This window comes from Thalassophryne amazonica, chromosome 11, assembly GCF_902500255.1.
Source record: "Thalassophryne amazonica chromosome 11, fThaAma1.1, whole genome shotgun sequence".
Lineage (NCBI taxonomy): Eukaryota > Metazoa > Chordata > Actinopteri > Batrachoidiformes > Batrachoididae > Thalassophryne > Thalassophryne amazonica.
The window spans coordinates 4,286,579-4,309,248 of record NC_047113.1 but is presented as its reverse complement, the minus strand read 5'-3'; the positions used below and the strand labels follow the sequence as shown (position 1 = coordinate 4,309,248).

At 41.1% G+C, this 22,670-nt stretch overlaps 1 protein-coding gene across 1 annotated transcript; it reads left to right on the top strand.

Moving 5' to 3' along the window:
- The first annotated feature begins 82 nt into the window (after positions 1-82).
- On the top strand, positions 83-20,998 carry gpr137 (G protein-coupled receptor 137). The gene is made up of 8 exons (XM_034181057.1): positions 83-329; positions 7,745-8,176; positions 10,806-10,855; positions 10,945-11,182; positions 11,278-11,427; positions 15,677-15,802; positions 15,893-16,005; positions 19,972-20,998. The coding sequence occupies exons 2-8, from the start codon at positions 7,772-7,774 to the stop codon at positions 20,066-20,068; spliced, it is 1,179 nt and encodes a 392-aa protein (XP_034036948.1). The 5' UTR covers positions 83-329; positions 7,745-7,771; the 3' UTR covers positions 20,069-20,998.
- Positions 20,999-22,670: the final 1,672 nt, after the last annotated feature.

The following is a 22,670-nucleotide window of genomic DNA, read 5'->3' as shown; positions in this document are numbered from 1 at the left end:
GATTTCCTGCCGTCGCTGATTGGCGGGTGGAATCAAAGTTGTGGCTCCGCCTATCAGGTGTTACGCAGCAGGTCACGCAACGCGGAAGTGGAGGAGATTATCATCAAAACACTGCTAATCCCGAAAATTCTCTCAAAATAAATCTGTTTTCAGTGTCGAGTCGTTATAAACGCCGCCGATATTTCATGTTTTTTTTCCCCCCCGGGAAATCCTTGTATTACCGAGTGGTTTTGTGATGTAGTCGTTGTAAACGAAAGAAAAACTGAGTGTTTATTTGTTGTTCCCACCGTAGAGTCTGGTTATATTTTTCAGAGCTGCTTCTCATACAGGTATGTACAGATTCAGCCACAATCGGTTAAATATGAGATTATATGCGCCTGTATCGCTGTTTGAAGTATTTATGTATTTTTATCTGGCAGCAAATGGAAGATTTACGTTAAAAGGGAACTGACATTTTCTCCCATTTCTGTCAAGTTTTCCGGCATTGCAGTTATGTCTTCAATGTTTTGTAACTGAGAATGTTTTTGTTTGATTTAATTTTATCCAGAATATTATGAATAATACAAATAAAATTGGGCACATGAGCACGTGATTTAATATTTACCCATGAATATTTTTAATTTCCAGTGATAAGGCTTTGCTTTCTGTTGTGTAGAAAATCTGATAACCAGTTTAATAATGTGCCACATATACTGTAGGATTTAATTCAGTCTTTCTGAATATCAATAGTTTCTGCTTATCAAATAGGGATGGACATTTGCTTGGCAAAAATTATGGAATCACTGGCCTCGGAGGATGTTCATTCAGTTGTTTAATTTTATAGAAAAAAAGCAGATCACAGACATGACACAAAACTAAAGTCATTTCAAATGGCAACTTTCTGGCTTTAAGAAACACTGTAAGAAATCAGGAAAAAAAATTGTGGCAGTTAGTAACAGTTACTTTTTTAGACCAAGCAGAGGGAAAAAAAATATGGAATCACTCAATTCTGAGGAAAAAATTATGGAATCATGAAAAACAAAAGAATGCTCCAACACATCACTAGTATTTTATTGCACCACCTCTGGCTTTTATAACAGCTTGCAGTCTCTGAGGCATGGACTTAATGAGTGACAAACAGTACTCTTAATCAATCTGGCTCCAACTTTCTCTGATTGCTGTTGCCAGATCAGCTTTGCAGGTTGGAGCCTTGGCATGGACCATTTTCTTCAACTTCCACCAAAGAGTTTCAATTGGATTAAGATCCGGACTATTTGCAGGCCATGACATTGACCCTATGTGTCTTTTTGCAAGGAATGTTTTCACAGTTTTTGCTCTATGGCAAGATGCATTATCATCTTGAAAAATGATTTCATCATCCCCAAACATCCTTTCAATTGATGGGATAAGAAAAGTGTTCAAAATATCAACGTAAACTTGTGCATTTATTGATGATGTAATGACAGCCATCTCCCCAGTGCCTTTACCTGACATGCAGCCCCATATCATCAATGACGGTGGAAATTTACATGTTCTCTTCAGGCAGTCATCTTTATAAATCTCATTGGAACGGCACCAAACAAAAGTTCCAGCATCATCACCTTGCCCAATGCAGATTTGAGATTCATATGACTTTCATCCAGTCATCCACAGTCCACGATTGCTTTTCCTTAACCCATTGTAATGTTGTTTTTTTTCTGTTTAGGTGTTAATGATGGCTTTCGTTTAGCTTTTCTGTATGTAAATCCCATTTCCTTTAGGCGGTTTCTTACAGTTCGGTCACAGACGTTGACTCCAGTTTCCTCCCATTCATTCCTCATTTCTTTTTTTGTGCATTTTCGATTTTTGCGACATATTGCTTTACGTTTTCTGTCTTGACGCTTTGATGTCTTCCTTGGTCTACCAGTATGTTTGCCTTTAACAACCCTCCCATGTTGTTTGTATTTGGTCCAGAGTTTAGACACAGCTGACTGTGAACAACCAACATCTTTTGCAACATTGCGTGATGATTTACCCTCTTTTAAGAGTTTGATAATCCTCTCCTTTGTTTCAATTGACATCTCTCGTGTTGGAGCCATGATTCATGTCAGTCCACTTGGTGCAACAGCTCTCCAAGGTGTGATCACTCCTTTTTAGATGCAGACTAATGAGCAGATCTGATTTGATGCAGGTGTTAGTTTTGGGGATGAAAATTTACAGGGTGATTCCATAATTTATTCCTCAGAATTGAGTGAGTCCATATTTTTTTCCCTCTGCTTGGTCTAAAAAAGTAACCGTTACTGACTGCCACAATTTTTTTTCTTGATTACTTATAGTGTTTCTTAAAGCCAGAAAGTTGCCATTTGAAATGACTTTAGTTTTGTGTCATGTCTGTGATCTGCTTTTTTTTCTACAAAATTAAACAACTGTATGAACATCCTCCGAGGCTGGTGATTCCATAATTATTGCCAGGGGTTGTAGATCCTATAGACCGGATTCCAGGAAGGGCCGACAGGGTGCAGGTTTCTTGGGGCCTAGTTCAAAAATAATGAAGCCTAACTGCTGATTTGCATTGCATTTGTCATGAACAAGCCATTATTTTATTTAGCACCATCCAGATTTATCTGTGAGTTGCCTATAGTCTCTTTGACAGGTACTGAAAATTTCATGGAAAAATTCTGCACGGTTCCAGAGATATGCACGAAATTTACCCAAAAAATAGCACTTTTTTTCATCAATTTTGTGTGACATTGATATTTAGCATTATCGTTTAAAGTTGAATGTTAAAGAAATAACCTTGTATTGTTGTATTGTTTGTTTGTGCTTCATACTAACACACAGTAATACATTTTTGTAAAGGTAGAAATGTCATTTCCTAGAAAAAAACATCATGCTTCTAAAGCAAGGTAAAACTGTCGCAAGCGTAACGCTGAGAATAAGTCCTTGATTTATTTGTGTCAAAACCTTAGCTATATCTCCTACTCTGCTTCAATAGAATAATTATATTACTTGTTCAATAATACCAGGAACTAATGGACACACTTTGGCTTCATTATTTTTGAACTAGGCCTCGGGTGTTACTTCAGTCCAACGTATGTTACTTCCTCAGGCAAGACCGGTACCCATTTACATCTTGGTGGACTGAGACAATGTGTCCTGGTCCTAGGATATAGAAAACATGAGTGGGATTCAAACCCAGGTCAACATATTGGTAGGCTAGCTCCTTATCTACTGAGTTGCCAACTCTGCTTTCATGGGAATGGCTGCAAAATTGTTCTTTCTTGAACAAACATGCACTTAATGTTCAATAAAATGAATTATGTGCAGGAGAGGAAAATTTATTTTACAACTTTTTAGCCACGGTTGTATGTAAACGTATGTCCACAACTGTAGCCACCATCTAATGTATTATTATTTTTATATAACTATATATGGAAATAAAGTAGACATTATAGCTAACATATTGTTTGACAAAATGTAATATGTGCCCTCGGAGAAAATTCAGTTTGAATTTTAATTTATTTTTTCCTTTATATAGCGCCAAATCAAATCGATTTTATTTATGTAACGCCAAATCAAATCGATTTTATTTATGTAGTGCCAAATCAAATCGATTTTATTTATGTAGCGCCAAATCACAACAAACAGTCGCCCCAAGGCGCTTTATATTGTAAGGCAAAAGCCATACAATAATTACAGAAAAACCCCAACGGTCAAAACGACCCCCTATGAGCAAGCACTTGGCGACAGTGGGAAGGAAACCTCCAGCAGAACCAGGCTCAGGGAGGGGCAGTCTTCTGCTGGGACTGGTTGGGGCTGAGGGGAGAGAGTCAGGAAAAAGACATGCAGTGGAAGAGAGCAGCGATCAATCACTAATGATTAAATGCAGAGTTGCCTCAAGGCGCTTCACACAGGTAAGGTCTAACCTTACCAACCCCCAGAGCAACAGTGGTAAGGAAAAACTCCTTCTGAGGAAGAAACCTCAAGTAGACCAGACTCAAATGGGTGACCCTCTGCTTGGGCCATGCTACAAACATAAATTACAGAACAATTCACGGACGAATTGCTGTTGGTGCACAGGACAGGAGGGTCACCAACACAAATACAACAGACAAAAAATACTGTATAATTTGCCAGTATTAAACAACAAGAAGAACAGAAGAAATACTAAGGTGATCGCCGAATGTTTTTAGCAAAGGTGTACGTAAACATATGTCTGCGACTGTATAACTTATGTATGACTGTATATCAACATATTGATTTATTCTGCCTTACAGAAACATGGTTACAGCAGGACGAATATGTTAGTTTAAATGAGTCACCACCCCTGAGTCACACTAACTGCCAGAACGCTCGTAGCACGGGCCGAGGCGGTGGATTAGCAGCAATCTTCCACTCCAGCTTATTAATTAATCAAAAACCCAGACAGAGCTTTAATTCATTTGAAAGCTTGACTCTTAGTCTTGTCCATCCAAATTGGAAGTCCCAAAAACCAGTTTTATTTGTTGTTATCTATCGTCCACCTGGTCGTTACTGTGAGTTTCTCTGTGAATTTTCGGACCTTTTGTCTGACTTAGTGCTTAGCTCAGATAAGATAATTATAGTGGGCGATTTTAACATCCACACAGATGCTGAGAATGACAGCCTCAACACTGCATTTAATCTATTGTTAGATTCGATTGGCTTTGCTCAAAATGTAAATGAGTCCACCCACCACTTTAATCATACCTTAGATCTTGTTCTGACTTATGGTATGGAAATTGAAGACTTGACAGTATTCCCTGAAAACCCCCTTCTGTCTGATCATTTCTTAATAACATTTACATTTACTCTGATGGACTACCCAGCAGTGGGGAATAAGTTTCATTACAGTAGAAGTCTTTCGATTCTGACCTCTACTGGTGGTTGGCTCTCACTGCGGTATTGTATCACTTCCTGTTCCGGAGCACAGTGGTGTTTTGCTGTATCTGTTAGCTATTTAATCTGCGCAGTTAGATTGATCTAGATAACGATTTGTTTCACAGTGTAATCTTCACGTGCCTTAACTAAAGCACTCCCTCTGCTGAATCACCTCTAAATTATTTACACATTATTCACTTTGTGTGTTTTTAGGAATCCGCTAGCATAGCACAGCTACTAGCTCTTAGCCGATTTAGCATGGCGGCTTCTCCTTTCTCTCCCGCACTTTTCTGCTCTGGGTGTGAAATGTTTAGTTATTCCTCGGCCTCCTTTAGCAGTAATGGTACTTGTAATAAGTGTAGCTTATTCGTAGCTTTGGAGGCCAGGCTGGGCGAATTGGAGACTCGGCTCCGCACCGTGGAAAATTCTACAGCTAGCCAGGCCCCTGAAGTCGGTGCGGACCAAGGTAGCTTAGCCGCCGTTAGTTCCCTTCCAGCAGATCCCGAGCAGCCGGGAAAGCAGGCTGACTGGGTGACTGTGAGGAGGAAGCGTAGCCCTAAACAGAAGCCCTGTGTACACCGCCAACCCGTTCACATCTCTAATCGTTTTTCTCCACTTGGCGACACACCTGCCGAGGAAAAACAAATGCAAATGCAAAAACAATGTCGGACTCTGTAGTTTTCTCTGGGCCCCTCCCCAGTCGGACCGGGAGTGACGTGTTTAGCCGCATGTTCTCCTTGAATTGCTGGCTGTCTGAGTGGTGTCCAAAAAATGAGGTGGGATTCATAGATAATTTGCAAAGCTTCTGGGGAAAACCTGGTCTTGTTTTGGAGAGACGGCATCCATCCCACTTTGGATGGAGCAGCTCTCATTTCTAGGAATCTGGCCAATTTTCTTAAATCCTCCAAACCGTGACTATCCAGGGTTGGGACCAGGAAGCAGAGTTGTAGTCTTACACACCTCTCTGCAGCTTCTCTCCCCCTGCCATCCCCTCATTACCCCATCCCTGTAGAGACGGTGCCTGCTCCCAGACCACCAATAACCAGCAAAAATCTATTTAAGCATAAAAATTCAAAAAGAAAAAATAATATAGCACCTTCAACTGCACCACAGACTAAAACAGTTAAATGTGGTCTATTAAACATTAGGTCTCTCTCTCCTAAGTCCCTGTTAGTAAATTATATAATAATTGATCAACATATTGATTTATTCTGCCTTACAGAAACCTGGTTACAGCAGGATGAATATGTTAGTTTAAATGAGTCAACACCCCCGAGTCACACTAACTGCCAGAACGCTCGTAGCATGGGCCGAGGCGGAGGATTAGCAGCAATCTTCCATTCCAGCTTATTAATTAATCAAAAACCCAGACAGAGCTTTAATTAATTTGAAAGCTTGACTCTTAGTCTTGTCCATCCAAATTGGAAGTCCCAAAAAACAGTTTTATTTGTTATTATCTATCGTCCACCTGGTCGTTACTGTGAGTTTCTCTGTGAATTTTCAGACCTTTTGTCTGACTTAGTGCTTAGCTCAGATAAGATAATTATAGTGGGCGATTTTAACATCCACACAGATGCTGAGAATGACAGCCTCAACACTGCATTTAATCTATTATTAGACTCAATTGGCTTTGCTCAAAATGTAAATGAGTCCACCCACCACTTTAATCATATCTTAGAGCTTGTTCTGACTTATGGTATGGAAATTGAAGACTTAACAGTATTCCCTGAAAACTCCCTTCTGTCTGATCATTTCTTAATAACATTTACATTTACTCTGATGGACTACCCAGCAGTGGGGAATACGTTTCATTACACTAGAAGTCTTTCAGAAAGCACTGTAACTAGGTTTAAGGATATGATTCAGTTAATTCAAAATGCTGCAGCTAGAGTACTGACGGGGACTAGAAGGAGAGAGCATATCTCACCCATATTGGCCTCTCTTCATTGGCTTCCTGTTAATTCTAGAATAGAATTTAAAATTCTTCTTCTTACTTATAAGGTCTTGAATAATCAGGTCCCATCTTATCTTAGGGACCTCATAGTACTATATCACCCCAATAGAGCGCTTCGCTCTCAGACTGCAGGCTTACTTGTAGTTCCTAGGGTTTGAAGAGTAGAATGGGAGGCAGAGCCTTCAGCTTTCAGGCTCCTCTCCTGTGGAACCAGCTCCCAATTCAGATCAGGGAGACAGACACCCTCTCTACTTTTAAGATTAGGCTTAAAACTTTCCTTTTTGTTAAAGCTTATAGTTAGGGCTGGATCAGGTGACCCTGAACCATCCCTTAGTTATGCTGCTATAGATTTAGACTGCTGGGGGGTTCCCATGATGCACTGAGTGTTTCTTTCTCTTTTTGCTCTGTATGCACCACTCTGCATTTAATCATTAGTGATTGATCTCTGCTCCCCTCCACAGCATGTCTTTTTCCTGGTTCTCTCCCTCAGCCCCAACCAGTCCCAGCAGAAGACTGCCCCTCCCTGAGCCTGTTTCTGCTGGAGGTTTCTTCCTGTTAAAAGGGAGTTTTTCCTTCACACTGTCGCCAAGTGCTTGCTCACAGGGGGTCGTTTTGACCGTTGGAGTTTTTACATAATTATTGTATGGCTTTGCCTTACAATATAAAGCGTCTTGGGGCAACTGTTTGTTGTGATTTGGCGCTATATAAATAAAATTGATTTGATTTGATTTGATAACTTAAATTAGTTACACAATCATATGAGCACTGGGGAGTATTCCAGTATGAAGTATGGGAGATTTTAGGACTTTTTGGGACATGTTGAGATTAATCTTTGGTAATTTTACAAGAGTATTTAGCCCTTTTTTTTTTACCTCAAGCTCAGAATGTTTTGTAGATAACCTGCTGACCTTGTGGATTTGTTGTGATCTTCAGGTTTCTCAGGCTGTAAACAGACTATGGATGTTTATTCACATTGACACCCCAATGGAAGCTCCAGTCGCAGCTGCAGCTCCTTCCAACTTCTCTGCTGGTGCTACTCCGGTTCCCCTGCACCCAGCTGTTGCTCCATCTGTCCAAGTTGGCTTCACTATCCTTTACACCTGCCTCTACGCTGGCCTGTTCCTCGTGGTGTATCTCCAGCTCTGGCTTCTGTTCATTTACCGACACAAAAGATGGAGTTACCAAAGTGTGTTTCTGTTCCTCTGTCTGCTCTGGGCCGGCCTCCGCACCACATTGTTCTCCTTTTACTTCCATAATGCTCTGGAAGCCAACCACTTGCCTGTGGCCATCTACTGGCTGTTGTACTGTTTCCCCGTGTGTCTGCAGTTCTTCACCTTCAGCCTTATTAACCTGTATTTCACTCAGGTAAAACCACCAACAATGATACACGGCTTATTTTATGATCAGAAATGTGGATTATGTGGAAACACTTGAGTCAGCAGCAACAGGAATTGAGGGAACAGTTAGTCAGGTACATAAGTATTTGGACAGAGCACAGTTGTTTGTAATTTTGCCTCTGTACACCACAACAATAGAGTTGAAATGACACTGTGAAGATGAGCAAGTAGTGTAGACTATTCAGTTTTAATTCAAGGGGTTTAATAAAAATAACAAACATTTTTCTTTTGACATGTTAACAGATGGATACATGAACATTTTAAAGTCACTGCAGTCTTTGCCTTTATTTCCAGCAATCATTAAGAATAAATTTGCAAAACAAAAAAATTATGGGGTTTTTATGAGTAGAATTTTGAGGGGAAAAATTAATTTATTCCATTTTGAAATAAGGCTATAACCAGTGGTGGGCACACTTCCGATAACAGATAATTATCGAAGATAATGTTTTCATTATTGGATTATCTTTTTAGATAAATTTAAAAACCATCATCGGACTAATTATCTTCCGATGAATTACCGTCTGATAACTTTTAGACCGATAACATACTAAACTAAGATGAACAGTGAAAAACATTTTTAAAACTGTTAAAGCTGTTGAGACTTACCTGTTAAAAGTTTCCTAATAAGCATGTTGTTCTACCCTCTGCAATCAGAAACCACTCTATCATCTGTAAGCAAAGGAGAACTGGTGACCAAAAAAAAAGTCATTTCTTTTAACACCACACTAATATAATCGCAATGTCACCAAGTCATCCAGAGGCATACATGTTTAACTTATGGTTCAAATTTTGACCACTCATTTTAGACAAGTTATTTAAAATTATTGTCATGTCTGAAGTTTATAAAGTGAAAATATCAGATATATGTTTTCGTTTTAAAGTAATGTGCTAATTTTTAAGGTTTTGTGAGCACATGCTGTGCCAGGCAGCAATGCATTATGGGTAGCATAAGGTAATCTCAGACGTTCACGACAGGACAAATGCATTTCAGACACTCTGTTCAGGGTCCACAGATAACAACATTAAACTCTAGTGCCTAAAACTCTCGTGAATATATTCTCTGGGTTTATAGACCTTAGTGTATTTGCGTTTGTTAAATTCCACGCATCTTAAATGTAGCAGACAGGGATTATCTGGAATTTTGTTTGACATTTTTTCAAGGCCGCTACTGCCATCTACTGGCCAGGAGTGTTCATGGCAGTATTAAACGTCTGGGTACATGGCTGCTCTCTCAAAGTGTTGGTATTGTCCATTGTCCAGGCGCTTTTTGTGTGCATATATGTTAACTTTGTATTCTAAAACTACGGTTAGAAGTAATTCCGACTCCTTATCGGTCCACACGAACGAGGTTGGCGCCGTTTTTAGTTTTTGTGGAAGTGACGACAAGAGAATAAGGCTCCTGATTGGATAGAATTTTAATCAGTACCGCCACCCAAAGGTTTGGCAGACTAATTACAACACATTTATACGGTTCGATGTGGATGGATTTTTTTTTTTTAAACGACATAGTGGGATGAAGTTTTTTCCCCAAACTGAAAGGGTAAGATATTCGGTTTTACAAATACCCGACAACGTGTGTACATGGCCTTATGTCTGTGAAAGGCACTATATAAATAAATTTACTTACTTACTTACTAATATTGAGTGCACGTTTTACAACATCATAAAAGTTTTAAAACATGCAATTGCGATGACACTTCCAGGGCTCCGTAAAAATGCCTGTTTTTACAAATAAAAATGGAATATTTTACAAAAGCACATTTATCTTCAAACCAACACATGACACACGTCACATTAACGTGTTGGTTTACATAATGGATTACTGAACCAATCACTGTTTAGCACTTTTACCCAGAATGCTTTGCGGTCTGTGTTTGTTACAAAACCTCAGAATTAGTGCCTTATTCAACATTAAAAGATATATGTTATATTTTAACTTTGTACAAATGGCAGAATTGACATTAATGGAGTTATTCTATCAGTATTTTCAAAAAAACCATAAGTTAGTATGACTTTATTTTCAAGACCTCTGCCTGACCGGAGTTTTGAAATTGATAGAGAGCTGGCCTTATAGCTGCTCTCGGTGTGTCTCTGTGGTGGGAGCGCTGTTGTAAACAAGAGCTTCCAGCAGGAGCAGAATGTTGAAAGAAAAATGATTATGATTAGTAAAGAGTTGATTTCGTGGGTGCTTTCAGGATTTGTCTGTGCTGCTTCCTGCAGGGGGCAGCATGGTCAAACATTCTTGCTTATTCTTTAGGTTTTTTACCGCTTTTGATGCTTTCAAAAGCGATTGTGTTAAAAATCAGTTTCAGCTCTTTAGTAACTGCAAATGTCCCATAGACAACACCGGAATTTATCGGTTATTGATTATCTGTAACTTCCGATACATTTTTTTGGTGGTTTATCGGTTTATCTTTATCAAAGATAACTTTTCAGTTATCTTATTATCTGTTATCGAAGTTAATTTTTTGGTTATCTGTGCTATAACACAAAATGTGGAAAAAGTGAAGCGCTGTGAATACATTCAGGATACACTGTATTTTTATTCTCTGATTGTTGTTTTTAATCTCTCCTATTATTTCTAATTTCTGTCACAGGTGTTGCTTAAAGTAAAAGAGATCTACAGCACCAATGTGGACAGAGGATTGTATGTTTCACTTTTTGTTTTGTTTTTTATATCAATTTTGAACCTTGGTTTTGTTAATATTGTCTCATTGTTTTCTCTCTTCCGGTAAGGTGGCTGGCACGCTGCACGTATGCAGTGTTGAGCTCCATCTTCCTCTGTGTCAATGTGGTTTGTGCAGTTCTTGGGGACCTAGATGACAGCAGGTCAGGGGAACGAACCTGGAATCTGGTCCTGGTTCGAGTTCTAGTCAACGACTTGCTTTTCATCCTGAATGCAGTGTTCCTGGCCGCCTTGCTTTTGCTTCTTGCCCGTCACTCGCGCTCCATTAGCCCCTACCTGAACAGTAAGGTGTGGTGTTTAATTCATTCTGCAGTGGAAGCACGGCACAGCTTCACCTGTTTCAGCTACTAATGAAACTAACTGTGTGGTTTGTTCCTGACCAGGGCACCACAGTGTGCCGTACAGCAGCACTGGGAGCAGCAGTGATCCTTTTGTTTACCAGTCGGGCCTGTTACAACCTGGCCGTTCTGGTTCTGTCCCAGAGCCAGCGGGTGGAGTCGTTCAACTTCAGCTGGTACAATGTCTCTGATCAGGTATGTCAGCGGTTGGATTAGTGAAAAATATCTGCTGTCATGTTTTGACATCAAGCCACGACCATAGTGAGACCGATCTCTCTCTCTCTCTCTCCAACTTTTTTCTGCATCGCTGAAGGCAGAGCAGCTGTAGGAACTGACGCGTGTCTGTGTGATAGATTTGTCAGCCATGTGAAATTCTGTACAAAAGGTCACCTCTCTCAAACCTCACATAAGTTCTGCATTAAGCACGTTTCGATCCTAAAGGCACCTTGACACGTGCACAAATTTGATCCCTGCACTGCCGTGCAATTCATCGTGCCAATGCATCTTGCTTTGTCCCGCTTGATGCCCCTATTGATGTCCCTTATTGCTCCCGGTGTGTAGTGAGCGCCTTGTATGGCAGCACCCTGACATCGGGGTGAATGTGAGGCATTATTGTAAAGCGCTTTGAGCGTCTGATGCAGATGGAAAAGCGCGATATAAATGTAGTCCATTTTTACCATGATGCCACTCTATATAAAATAATCATTTCGTGGCCGATGACAAATTTGCTCTCAGAACTTGGCTGATGAAACCATTCTCTCATTGCTCCCAGAATCACAGAGAAATTTTCTACAGCTGCAGGTTGTCTCGTGCGTGTTGTGCGGTGGAGAACGCGTTTGGAATCTTGTCTCAAAGTTAATTATTTCTAATGTATATTTTGTCATGGATTGGTAAAACAGTTGCATTTTCCTTCTTATGAGTTATATAATGTATCTGTAAAATTATGTTTATTAAAGATCTAACATCCTGTCATAATCGTTCAGATGCATTGTGTGCCATGAAACCCATTGGCGTGCAGGGAGAAGAGTGTCTGCAACCTTGTATATGTAATATCTTGACATGGTTTCAGACCCCTGTGATAGACTGGTGTCCTGTCCAGGGGGTACCCTGCCTCATGTCCTATGACTGCTGGGATAGGCTCAGGAATCCCCCCACACACCCCCGGCTCTTAATTGGTGTAAGTGGCTGTATAGCAAATGGATGGATGGTTTGAGATACTCTGCACTCTGGTGGCTGCAACACACCAGATGTTGAACTCTTAGGTCTAAGTGAATAATAATGCAGTATCTTGACAAGGACTTCATGTATCAATGTGAAACACAGTACTCAAGGTTATCCACTTGGCTTATTTATCTTGCCACTAGCAAGTTCAATGTTGGGAGTGTTCCAATTGTAGCCAGAAGGTGACAGAGACTCTGAAACCTTGTGCACACTATATCCTGAAATTTTGTGCAAAAGATCAGTTCATTAAGACCTCATGGAAGTTTGATGTTGGACTCAGTCATGTAGATGAAGGTACTAGTAAGTATTGCCCTTTTTTTTTTGTTTGTTTGATTGTTTGTTTTTTTTTTAAGTTCTGAGCAACACCCACTTACACATCTCAGATCCCCTCTCTAGTATTCCTGAAACGGCTGCTCCCTTGTTTGCACTCGGGGTCGCCACAGCAAATCCAAGGCGGATCTGCATGTTGAATTGGCACAAGTTTTACGCCGGATGCCCTTCCTGAGGCAACTCCACATTACATAGAGAAATGTGGCAGGGGTGGGATTTGAACCTGGAACCTTCCGCACTGAAACCAAGCGCACTAACCACTTGGCCACCACCTCCTTATCCTGAAACGCTTTGCTTAAACAGTTTGGGCAAGTATCTGGTTACAAAGTTAATCTTCAGAAAAGCGAGCTTATGTCTGTGACTTCTTCAAATGCAAAACTTGAGGGTAATAAAAATTACAATTAGCCCCCAAAAATTTAAATACCTTGGCATTTGGGTAACACATGATTTTAGCAAGCTTTATAAGGCTAACTATTTACCTCTGTTAGCAAATCTCAAACATGACATTACCAGGTGAAAACTCTTGCTCTTTCTCTTGGGGGTAGAATGAATTAAATTAAAATTACAATATTACCTACATTTTTGTATTTGTTTCATAGTTTGCCAATATTTTTGGCAAAATCGTTCTTTTCTAATTTGAATAGCCAGCTGTCCACTTTCATTTGGATCAAAAAACACCCCTGAATTGGTAAAAAGATGTTACAGCTGCCTCTGTGGCGTGTCACTGCCTAGTTTCATATTTTATGACTCGATAATAGAGCCTGACTATGTTGATTAAAAACAGACAGTCTCCCCAGTTGGGTGGCTCTGGAAAAGACCTCGATTACATCCAGCTCTTCATCTGCTTTACTCTGCTCTCACTTACCATTTACAAATCCACTTTCAAGCTGTAGCTATGACCCTGTTGTTACTCACACACTGAAGATCTGGAGTCAGTTTAGGAGCTTATGTCATTTTGCAGATCTACTGTTTTCTGCTCCAGTGTCAAATAATCACGTTTGTCCCTTCCTGGACTGACAGCCTTTAATATTTGGGCTCTTAAAGGTGTACATTCTTAGATAATACTTTTGCTTCAGATGAACAGCTCATACAGAAATTTGTTCTCCAGTCTTCACATTTTTTTCAAATATCTCCAGGTTAGACATTTCGTGAGGTCAAACTCTGCTAGCTTTCCTCTGTGCCCCTCTAAAAACCTGGTGGATTTGATTCTGGAGTGTAAAACGTCTTCAAAACGGACACTCAGCAGGATTTCAGCTTTCAGGCTCCTCTCCTGTGGAACCAGCTCCCAATTCAGATCAGGGAGACAGACACCCTCTCTACTTTTAAGATTAGGCTTAAAACTTTCCTTTTTGCTAAAGCTTATAGTTAGGGCTGGATCAGGTGACCCTGAACCATCCCTTAGTTATGCTGCTATAGACGTAGACTGCTGGGGGATTCCCATGATGCACTGAGTGTTTCTTTCTCTTTTGCTCTGTATGCACCACTCTGTATTTAATCATTAGTGATCGATCTCTGCTCCCCTCCACAGCATGTCTTTTTCCTGGTTCTCTCCCTCAGCCCCAACCAGTCCCAGCAGAAGACTGCCCCTCCCTGAGCCTGGTTCTGCTGGAGGTTTCTTCCTGTTAAAAGGGAGTTTTTCCTTCCCACTGTAGCCAAGTGCTTGCTCACAGGGGGTCGTTTTGACCGTTGGGGTTTTACATAATTATTGTATGGCCTTGCCTTGCAGTATAAGGCGCCTTGGGGCAACTGTTTGTTGTGATTTGGCGCTATATACAAAAAAAATTGATTGAATTGATTGATTGATTTACTCACTACTGAGCCGTCGCCATGAGAGAAGTTTGGACTCCCTCAAACACAAATGGGAACTGGATATGGATGAATCCATATCAGACTCATTGTGGGGAAACATCATCAAGAACATTTATTCATCTTCGGTATTGATTCAATATGGGACGTAAATTGTTCTTTATTTTCGTCAGTGTCCCACACACACTCCTCAAAACTGAATAATGAACAAAATATAACACAGGAAATACTGAGGGCTGCCAGTGTCATCTGTGTACCTTGCGTCAGGTCCTTGGTACAGCGGATAGACCTCAGACTTTCACATCTGCATCTCCATGTGCCCACCTTTCTGGGTTGCCTGGTTGCCTGGCATGTCTACACCCGAAACTGCACCACATCCAAAGAAGCAAAAACATTTGCAAATGTGCAGATGTGAGTGAGAAGAGTCGAACCCCTGGCTTGACAGCGTTTGTGGCGATGGTTACAAGGCAAACTGTAGGCAAACAAGTATTTTTATTTTTTATTTCCTCTTACAGTAAACATGTCCTGACTTTAAAGATTAAAATTATTGGTCTGTTTTCCTTCATATTTATGTTTATTGTTGCACACTTCAGTGCCTGTACAGTTTATCATTAATAGTTTTGTGTTAATAAAGCACTTAAAGCTTTAAGTATGACTAAATTCTTTTTTCAAAATGAAATGTATCACTTCTTGGGTGGTGGTGTCGTGGCCCCAAGGAGCCGTGGTGGCATCCTTTATTTTTATTTCTGAAAGGTGGGAATCCTAACTCAGTTTGACAGTGCTGTCAAAGGGCTGATTATTGTTATATCTTCAGGGAGGCACAGTTTGCTAAATATGACATACAAATTAAAAAGTTATTGTTTAATCTTCTCATTTTGCCAGAAAATGAGAATATATAAATAGTTAAATTTTCAACCAAATTTAATAATAAACATGGAATTATGAAATGATCTGTCATGGGTTCATAGCTTGAGCTTCCTGCTGTTGATCAGGATTGTGTTTTGTGTTGGTTTGTTTCTCTGCGTTCTGGGGTGATTGACAGGTGAGTCTGTCCACCAGTGACAACCTTAACTGATGCTGTTTGCAGGCTGACCTGCGTAACGAGCTGGGTGACAGCGGGTACCTGGCCTTTGGTGCCATCCTCTTCATATGGGAGCTGCTCCCAACCAGTCTGCTAATCCTCATATTCAGGGTTCGCCGGCCTACTCAAGAGGTGGTTAGCATGACACTGAACTCAAATCTATAAAAGAAATATTGTTACTCGGACTGTCACGTCAACCTGTGCTGTGTGTGGTTGTCACAGGTCAGCAGCGGAGCCGTCAACAACAGAATTCTACCTCGTCCATATTTCTTCGATGACCCTCAGGGGAGCGAGGAGGACTCACCTGTCCCGTGGGCCCACAGTTCATTTTCAAGGTACTATATATATACACTCAACAAAAATATAAATGCAACACTTTTGGTTTTGCTCCCATTTTGTATGAGATGAACTCAAAGATCTAAAACTTTTTCCACATACACAATATCACCATTTCCCTCAAATATTGTTCACAAACCAGTCGAAATCTGTGATAGTGAGCACTTCTCCTTTGCTGAGATAATCCATCCCACCTCACAGGTGTGCCATATCAAGATGCTGATTAGACACCATGATTAGTGCACAGGTGTGCCTTAGACTGCCCACAATAAAAGGCCACTCTGAAAGGTGCAGTTTTGTTTTATTGGGGGGGATACCAGTCAGTATCTGGTGTGACCACCATTTGCCTCATGCAGTGCAACACATCTCCTTCACATAGAGTTGATCAGGTTGTCAATTGTGGCCTGTGGAATGTTGGTCCACTCCTCTTCAATGGCTGTGTGAAGTTGCTGGATATTGGCAGGAACTGGTACACACTGTCGTATACGCCGGTCCAGAGCAACCCAAACATGCTCATTGGGTGACATGTCCGGTGAGTATGCCGGCCATGCAAGAACTGGGACATTTTCAGCTTCCAAGAATTGTGTACAGATCCTTGCAACATGGGGCCGTGCATTATCCTGCTGCAACATGAGGTGCTGTTCTTGGATGTATGGCACAACAATGGGCCTCAGGATCTCGTCACGGTATCTCTGTGCATTCAAAATGCCATCAGTAAAATGCACCTGTGTTCTTCGTCCATAACAGACGCCTACCCATACCATAACCCCACCGCCACCATGGGCCACTCGATCCACAACACTGACATCAGAAAACCGCTCACCCACACGACGCCACACACGCTGTCTGCCATCTGCCCTGAACAGTGTGAACCGGGATTCATCCGTGAAGAGAACACCTCTCCAACGTGCCAAACGCCAGCAAATGTGAGCATTTGCCCACTCAAGTCGGTTACGACGAACTGTAGTCAGGTCGAGACCCCAATGAGGACGACGAGCATGCAGATGAGCTTCCCTGAGACGGTTTCTGACAGTTTGTGCAGAAATTCTTTGGTTATGTAAACCGATTGTTTCAGCAGCTGTCCGAGTGGCTGGTCTCAGACGATCTTGGAGGTGAACATGCTGGATGTGGAGGTCCTGGGCTGGTGTGGTTACACGTGGTCTGCGGTTGTGAAGCTGATTGGATGTACTGCCAAATTTTCTGAAATGCCTTTGGAGACGGCTTATGGTAGAGATGTTTCTGTGTAGGCTCTCAGTTGTCCAGGTGGTTTCCATAGTAGAGAAGCTTGAATCTTCGACTGGACTGGGTTGCTTGACGCGAGGACGTTTCGCTTCAAATCGCAGAAGCTTCCTCAGCTAAAATTCTTGCTCTGGTGGTCTGACTTCTGTCTTGACTCTTGTAGAGAAGAATAATCAAGAAGTCACAAAAGCTGGAGTTTTAAACCTAACCAGACCCCTCCTACCAAGAGGCAGACTGCTATAGGCTGGTGACTAAACAATAGCTCTAATTAGCACCTATTGTGCTCTAGTTAACACCCTCCTAATGACAGGGCAGCTGTCCCTCTCCTGATGGCTCCCTTGACGACTCTGCTGATGACGTGAATGACTCATTACCATGAACAAAAGACTGAAACTGCTTTGACCTGAGTACCCCATTGTAAACAGGGGATAAAGCGTGTCTCAGACCCCCTCCCCGGTTAAGGCTAGGTTTCAAACGTTTCACAAAGAATGCCTCCTTGACCCCTCTCTCAAACCATTTCTTCTCTCTGGCTAATATTTTAACTTCCTTGTCCTCAAATGTGTGGTTAGTGTCTTTAAGGTGGAGATGAACTGCAGACTGAGGTCCACTGGCGCCCTATATATATATAGGTGATTCTTAGACTATGGGCACTTATTATGTCCTTTGATCATATTGTATGAAAAACAGAAAAAAGGGGAAATTTCACACTTTTATAGTTATCTTTACAATGAAAGTGTGTTAAGAAATTTGTTCTAGTAGTCTATGATGACTTTTTCACCTTTTTTCAACATCGTTATATGCAAATATTGCTGTTTTGTGCTTGTCCCACACCCAGACTTTTGATCTTCAATGATAAAAATGAATGGTAAAGAAATGTTTTTTTCTAATGTTTTAAAATATCTCTGAATAAAATATCAGTAAAATAATCAAAACATAATTGGGGTATTCAATGTCATACAACTGTTGTGATTTTTTTAAACAAAATGTAGTTGTCCCACACTATTGCCGTAATTTCCACCACAACACTGTAATGTCCCTTTAAACAGTTTGTATGAAAGATTGTTTGGGTAGTTTCTATGGAGATAAACAGTGACATCAGAGCACATGTATATAGCACCAAATCACAACAAACAGTTGCCTCAAGGTGCTTTATATTGTAAGGCAATGATGTGGTGGAAATTACATTTACAAGGCCAATAGTGGCCGTAGTTAAAGAATCACCTATATATATATATTTACTATTATTTTGGGTGTTTTCTTATCAAACTGTGTTGGTTTTATACAGTAAGTCTGACACATGAGCTGATGAGCTGCATTGTGTTTTTGTTTACTTAATATTTTGCCTCTTTGACTACTGAATTTTTTCAGTGAGTAATAATTGAAAAATATCAAGTTATTTCCCTCAATTAATTTTGAGGTTGTCAAAATTAGACGTGCACATTTAAAATATATAATTAAATGTTAAAATTTTATAATTATAAAAACAAACGAGAATGGATTTGGGGTGTGTGTGTGTGTTGGAGGGGCTGCTCAGCCATTCCTACATACAAGCAGGGGAATTTCAGTCAAAAAAGGTTGGCAGCCAAAACTCTCAGGCACAGGTGCCTCAGTGTTGAGGACCCCAACAACAGGAACAGGCCAGGAGTGACCCACGTATCACCTGGCAGATATATGGCTATTTTTCAGGGGGATGGACGTGGTGATGGACCAGTTGCCTGCCTGAGTGGTTGCCACCCGGGACCTGGGGTGGTTGTGTACTGTGGTGGATACGAGGATGTGTTGACCTGATGTTAGATCTTGCCTTTTTTCTGAAGTAACTTCCTTTGTTTGGCTTTACATGAGAGATTCAAAGTGGGAGCAGCGAGAAGCTGCAGAGTGTGTTCGAGTCAACAGCAGGAAGTCACAAATCAAGTCATTGCAAAGCAGCACAGTAACGTGCTTTGAAACTGTGCTCTAGTATTCAGAGGTACTGGCTGAAATTGAGCTGTGGGCATGTTGGTTAACCCACTCGTATTTCCCCAATCAAGCTTTTCAGTCCTCTATATTTATGGATCTTCTCTTAATCAACTGGTCTGCACCTGCCACCCGTGACAGAATAAGCTCAGGCACTGATGGATTCCTGGAATTCCGGAGTGTGAAGCATTTAGAGTTTGCAAGGTGCAGGTTTTCTTTGCAGCCACTGTGGCTGCAAAAGAAAACCTGCACCCTCTTGGCCCTTTCTGGAATACTTTGGACACCAGTGTGTCCGACTCCCCCTGGACGGAACACCAGTCTAACGCAGCCAGGACTGGAACCCATTTACAGCTGGGTGAACTGGGAGGATTCAGATGAAGTGTTTTGTCCAAAAACACACATAGGTAGTGTGATTGGGAATTGAACCTACGTATTGTTAGCCTGACTCATTATCCCACTGACCTACCTGCTGTTTCCACTCATCATGTAGCAGGAAGTCTCACTAAATACCTCGGAGATGTTTTGTCTAAGGAAGGTCGTGTCTCCCACACGCAGCCACAACCGTTGTGTTGTTGTCGTGCTGCCGGTGGATGTCTTTTGTCCACAGTTCCTCGTAATGTGATGTTTTTGCTTTAACATAGTTTACTGTTTCTTATCTGTCAGGACCCTCAATGGGCTCACTGAAGGAAGTTAGAAGGATTTTTATTATGAAGGCATCACAAGACGGTAGAGTTGATATTTGTGTTGTTTCTGGTGTTCACTTTGTCTTCCAGCTGGTACAGATCCGAGACAACTCCTCTCCTGTTTGCCAACAATCCTCAGGACCAGAATCACCTGCACCACTCCTTCTACTCCACACCACAGAACTGACCCCGTGTCCGAACCGCCGTCCTCGAGGACAAACGGCAGCCAGTCAGGAGTGCCTCCCTCTGTGGACACAGTTTTTGCACTGCAAACCTCAGGAAATCACCTGTACATTGTCATTTTTTAATAGAACTACAGATATTATATTTTCAGTGAGCTGACTTTTCAAAGATCAAAGGGAAGATGCGCTGCAGGTCATGAGCGCTGCACTCGGTGACGTCTTTAAGAGGTGAAGCTGAGGTTTTCTTAAAGTTTGTCTAGGATGTGTTTAATCAGTTCTCCTTATACACACAACTGCTGCATAAACAGTAACATGTTGGGGTTCTCCAGCACACAGTCTGAAGTTAGTCAGCGCACATCCAGCTAGGGGGGTGTCCGCATCCTTGCCTTCATCTCATGGGATACATAAACAGTGCAAAGGTGGGAGCTGTGCACCAACAGGTTGGATTTATTTGGTCCATTATTCATGGATTTTCTTCTAATTATAGCTTGAAACCAACCAATCAGAGCATGACCTGGAAAACTCGGGTGCAAGGTGCACGGGACTGTGCTATAGAAAGATATAAGTGAAAGGCCTGGAGAGGTTTCTGTTGAGGAAAGAGTTCCGAGTGCATTGGGTGAGTGAGAATCATCTGGCAGAAAGACACAATGCTGGAAGTTGCCATGACAGTTGGATTACCACCTTTTAGGCCACGGGCCAAGCAGGCTTTCTTTCAGTACCATTTAAGGGGACTAAGCAACACGTTCAATCCAGCCTCAGTGTGTCATGGCCTACACAAAAATGTACAGTGACCATCCCAATGTGGCAGCTATAACCAGTGAGGGGTCAGTGAAGTATCACACAGGGGTCACCATTTAAAAAAAAAAAAAATGCTACAGACATTTTGAAAAAGTATACCACCTTATCTGACTGATCATAAAGATTCCCAAAACGGTCTACGGCTGTTGGACTGTCTATGCCTGAATTTTATGGGGTAAAAACAGCAAAAATGTTGACAAAGGTCAGTTTCAGTTTGTACAGGAGTGAAAATTTAAAGTGCCTGCACTTTTCCATCTGCATCAGACACTCAAATCACTTTACAATGATGCCTCACATTCACCGTGATGTCAGGGTGCTGCCATGCAAGGCACTCACTACACACCGGAAGCAACTCAGGGATTAAGGACCTTGCCCAAGGGCCCTTAGTGATTTTTCCGGTCAGGCTGGGGTTTGAACCGAGGATCCTCTGATTTCAAGCCCAGTGCTTATCCACAAGACCATCACCTCTCTGTGAACTAATGGGGTTTTAAAACTGAATAATTTGTGCTGTTGGTTATGCTTACTTGCCATGTTACAGGGTATGTCATTGAATCCAGTGGATGTTGACCTTGTTTGACCTTTACTTTTAGAGACCAAGCATTCAACACAGTCAAATCTAGAGTGCAAACCCCTGCCAACACTAGTTCCACAAATTTTTACCTTGGAAAAAATTTTCAAGGTCAAAATCTTGTTAGAAGTGGCTTTTCATAATCTAAAATATACTCAACCTTTATTTTTAAAGCATGTTTAACATGACAGCAGTCGACCAAAGTGCTGTACATAATAAAAAAAAAAAAAGGGCACCAAGTTACCCCCAATAGTAAATTAATAAATAAATAAAAAATAACAATAAAATTGTAGTACGCAATAAAACAAATAAAAAACAAAGTTAAATAAAGAGTAAAAAGTAACAGGAAACCAAGATGTGATCCCTCATTTAGGAAACACCAGAGAAAAGAAATAGGTTTTTAAAGAGGCTTTTAAAGTCTCTAGAGACAGAGATGATCTAATATTAAAGGGGAGACTGTTCGAGAGCCTGGGGGCAGCGGCTGTAACGTCTCTGTCACCTCTCGTCTTTAATCAGGCAACTCCAGCAACAGGTTGGCAGAAGACCTTAAGGCTGTGGTTGGGGTGTGAGGAAAAAGAAGCTCTGAAAGATACACCGGGGCCACTGAGGGCTTTAAAAACAAAAGAAGTTTAAAATCAACACGGTAATGGACCGGAAGCCGGTGAAGAGAGGCCAGGACCAGCTAATGTGGTTGTACTTTTTCTGAAGGTGGTTTAAAGAGGACTGATACAAGCCAACGTACAGAGAGTCACAATAATCTAGTCTACTTGTGACGAAAGCGTGGATAACCTTCACAAGGTCAATCCTAGAGAAATATGGCTTGGACTTGGTTAAGAGACAGTTGGAAGAAACAGCACTGATCTGCTTATCACATTTAAAATGGCTTTCAAAAATCACCCCAAGGTTCCTCATGCAGGACTGAATGTTGGAACCCAGGACATAATATAAAAAACAAAATACATATAGATCAAAACACAATCTGGATTACATCCAGATCAAACTTTGTCACGTGATAAGTGTCAGTCTGCACCTCACTTTCAAATATGAGAGTGATTGGGGCACGTTTGATTAAGATATAATGTAAAATATACATTAAATGGGGTTTTCAATATTAAATTTAAATGTCCACAAAATCTGTAAAACGGATCAAACTTTGTCAATCAATAAAGGATACCAGCCTACATAATGCTCTCAAATATGAAAGAAATTTGATCTTTTTCACAGTTATGAATTTTTGAAAA

What these genes read in the sequence shown, in the direction of transcription:
- gpr137 (XM_034181057.1), top strand. Translation starts at nt 7,772, where the DNA reads ATGTTTATTCACATTGACACCCCAATGGAAGCTCCAGTCGCAGCTGCA. An exon ending in GCCCCTACCTGAACAGTAAG is followed by an intron (nt 11,183 to 11,277) that starts GTGTGGTGTTTA and finishes GTTCCTGACCAG; the next exon opens with GGCACCACAGTGTGCCGTAC. An exon ending in TTCGCCGGCCTACTCAAGAG is followed by an intron (nt 15,803 to 15,892) that starts GTGGTTAGCATG and finishes TGGTTGTCACAG; the next exon opens with GTCAGCAGCGGAGCCGTCAA.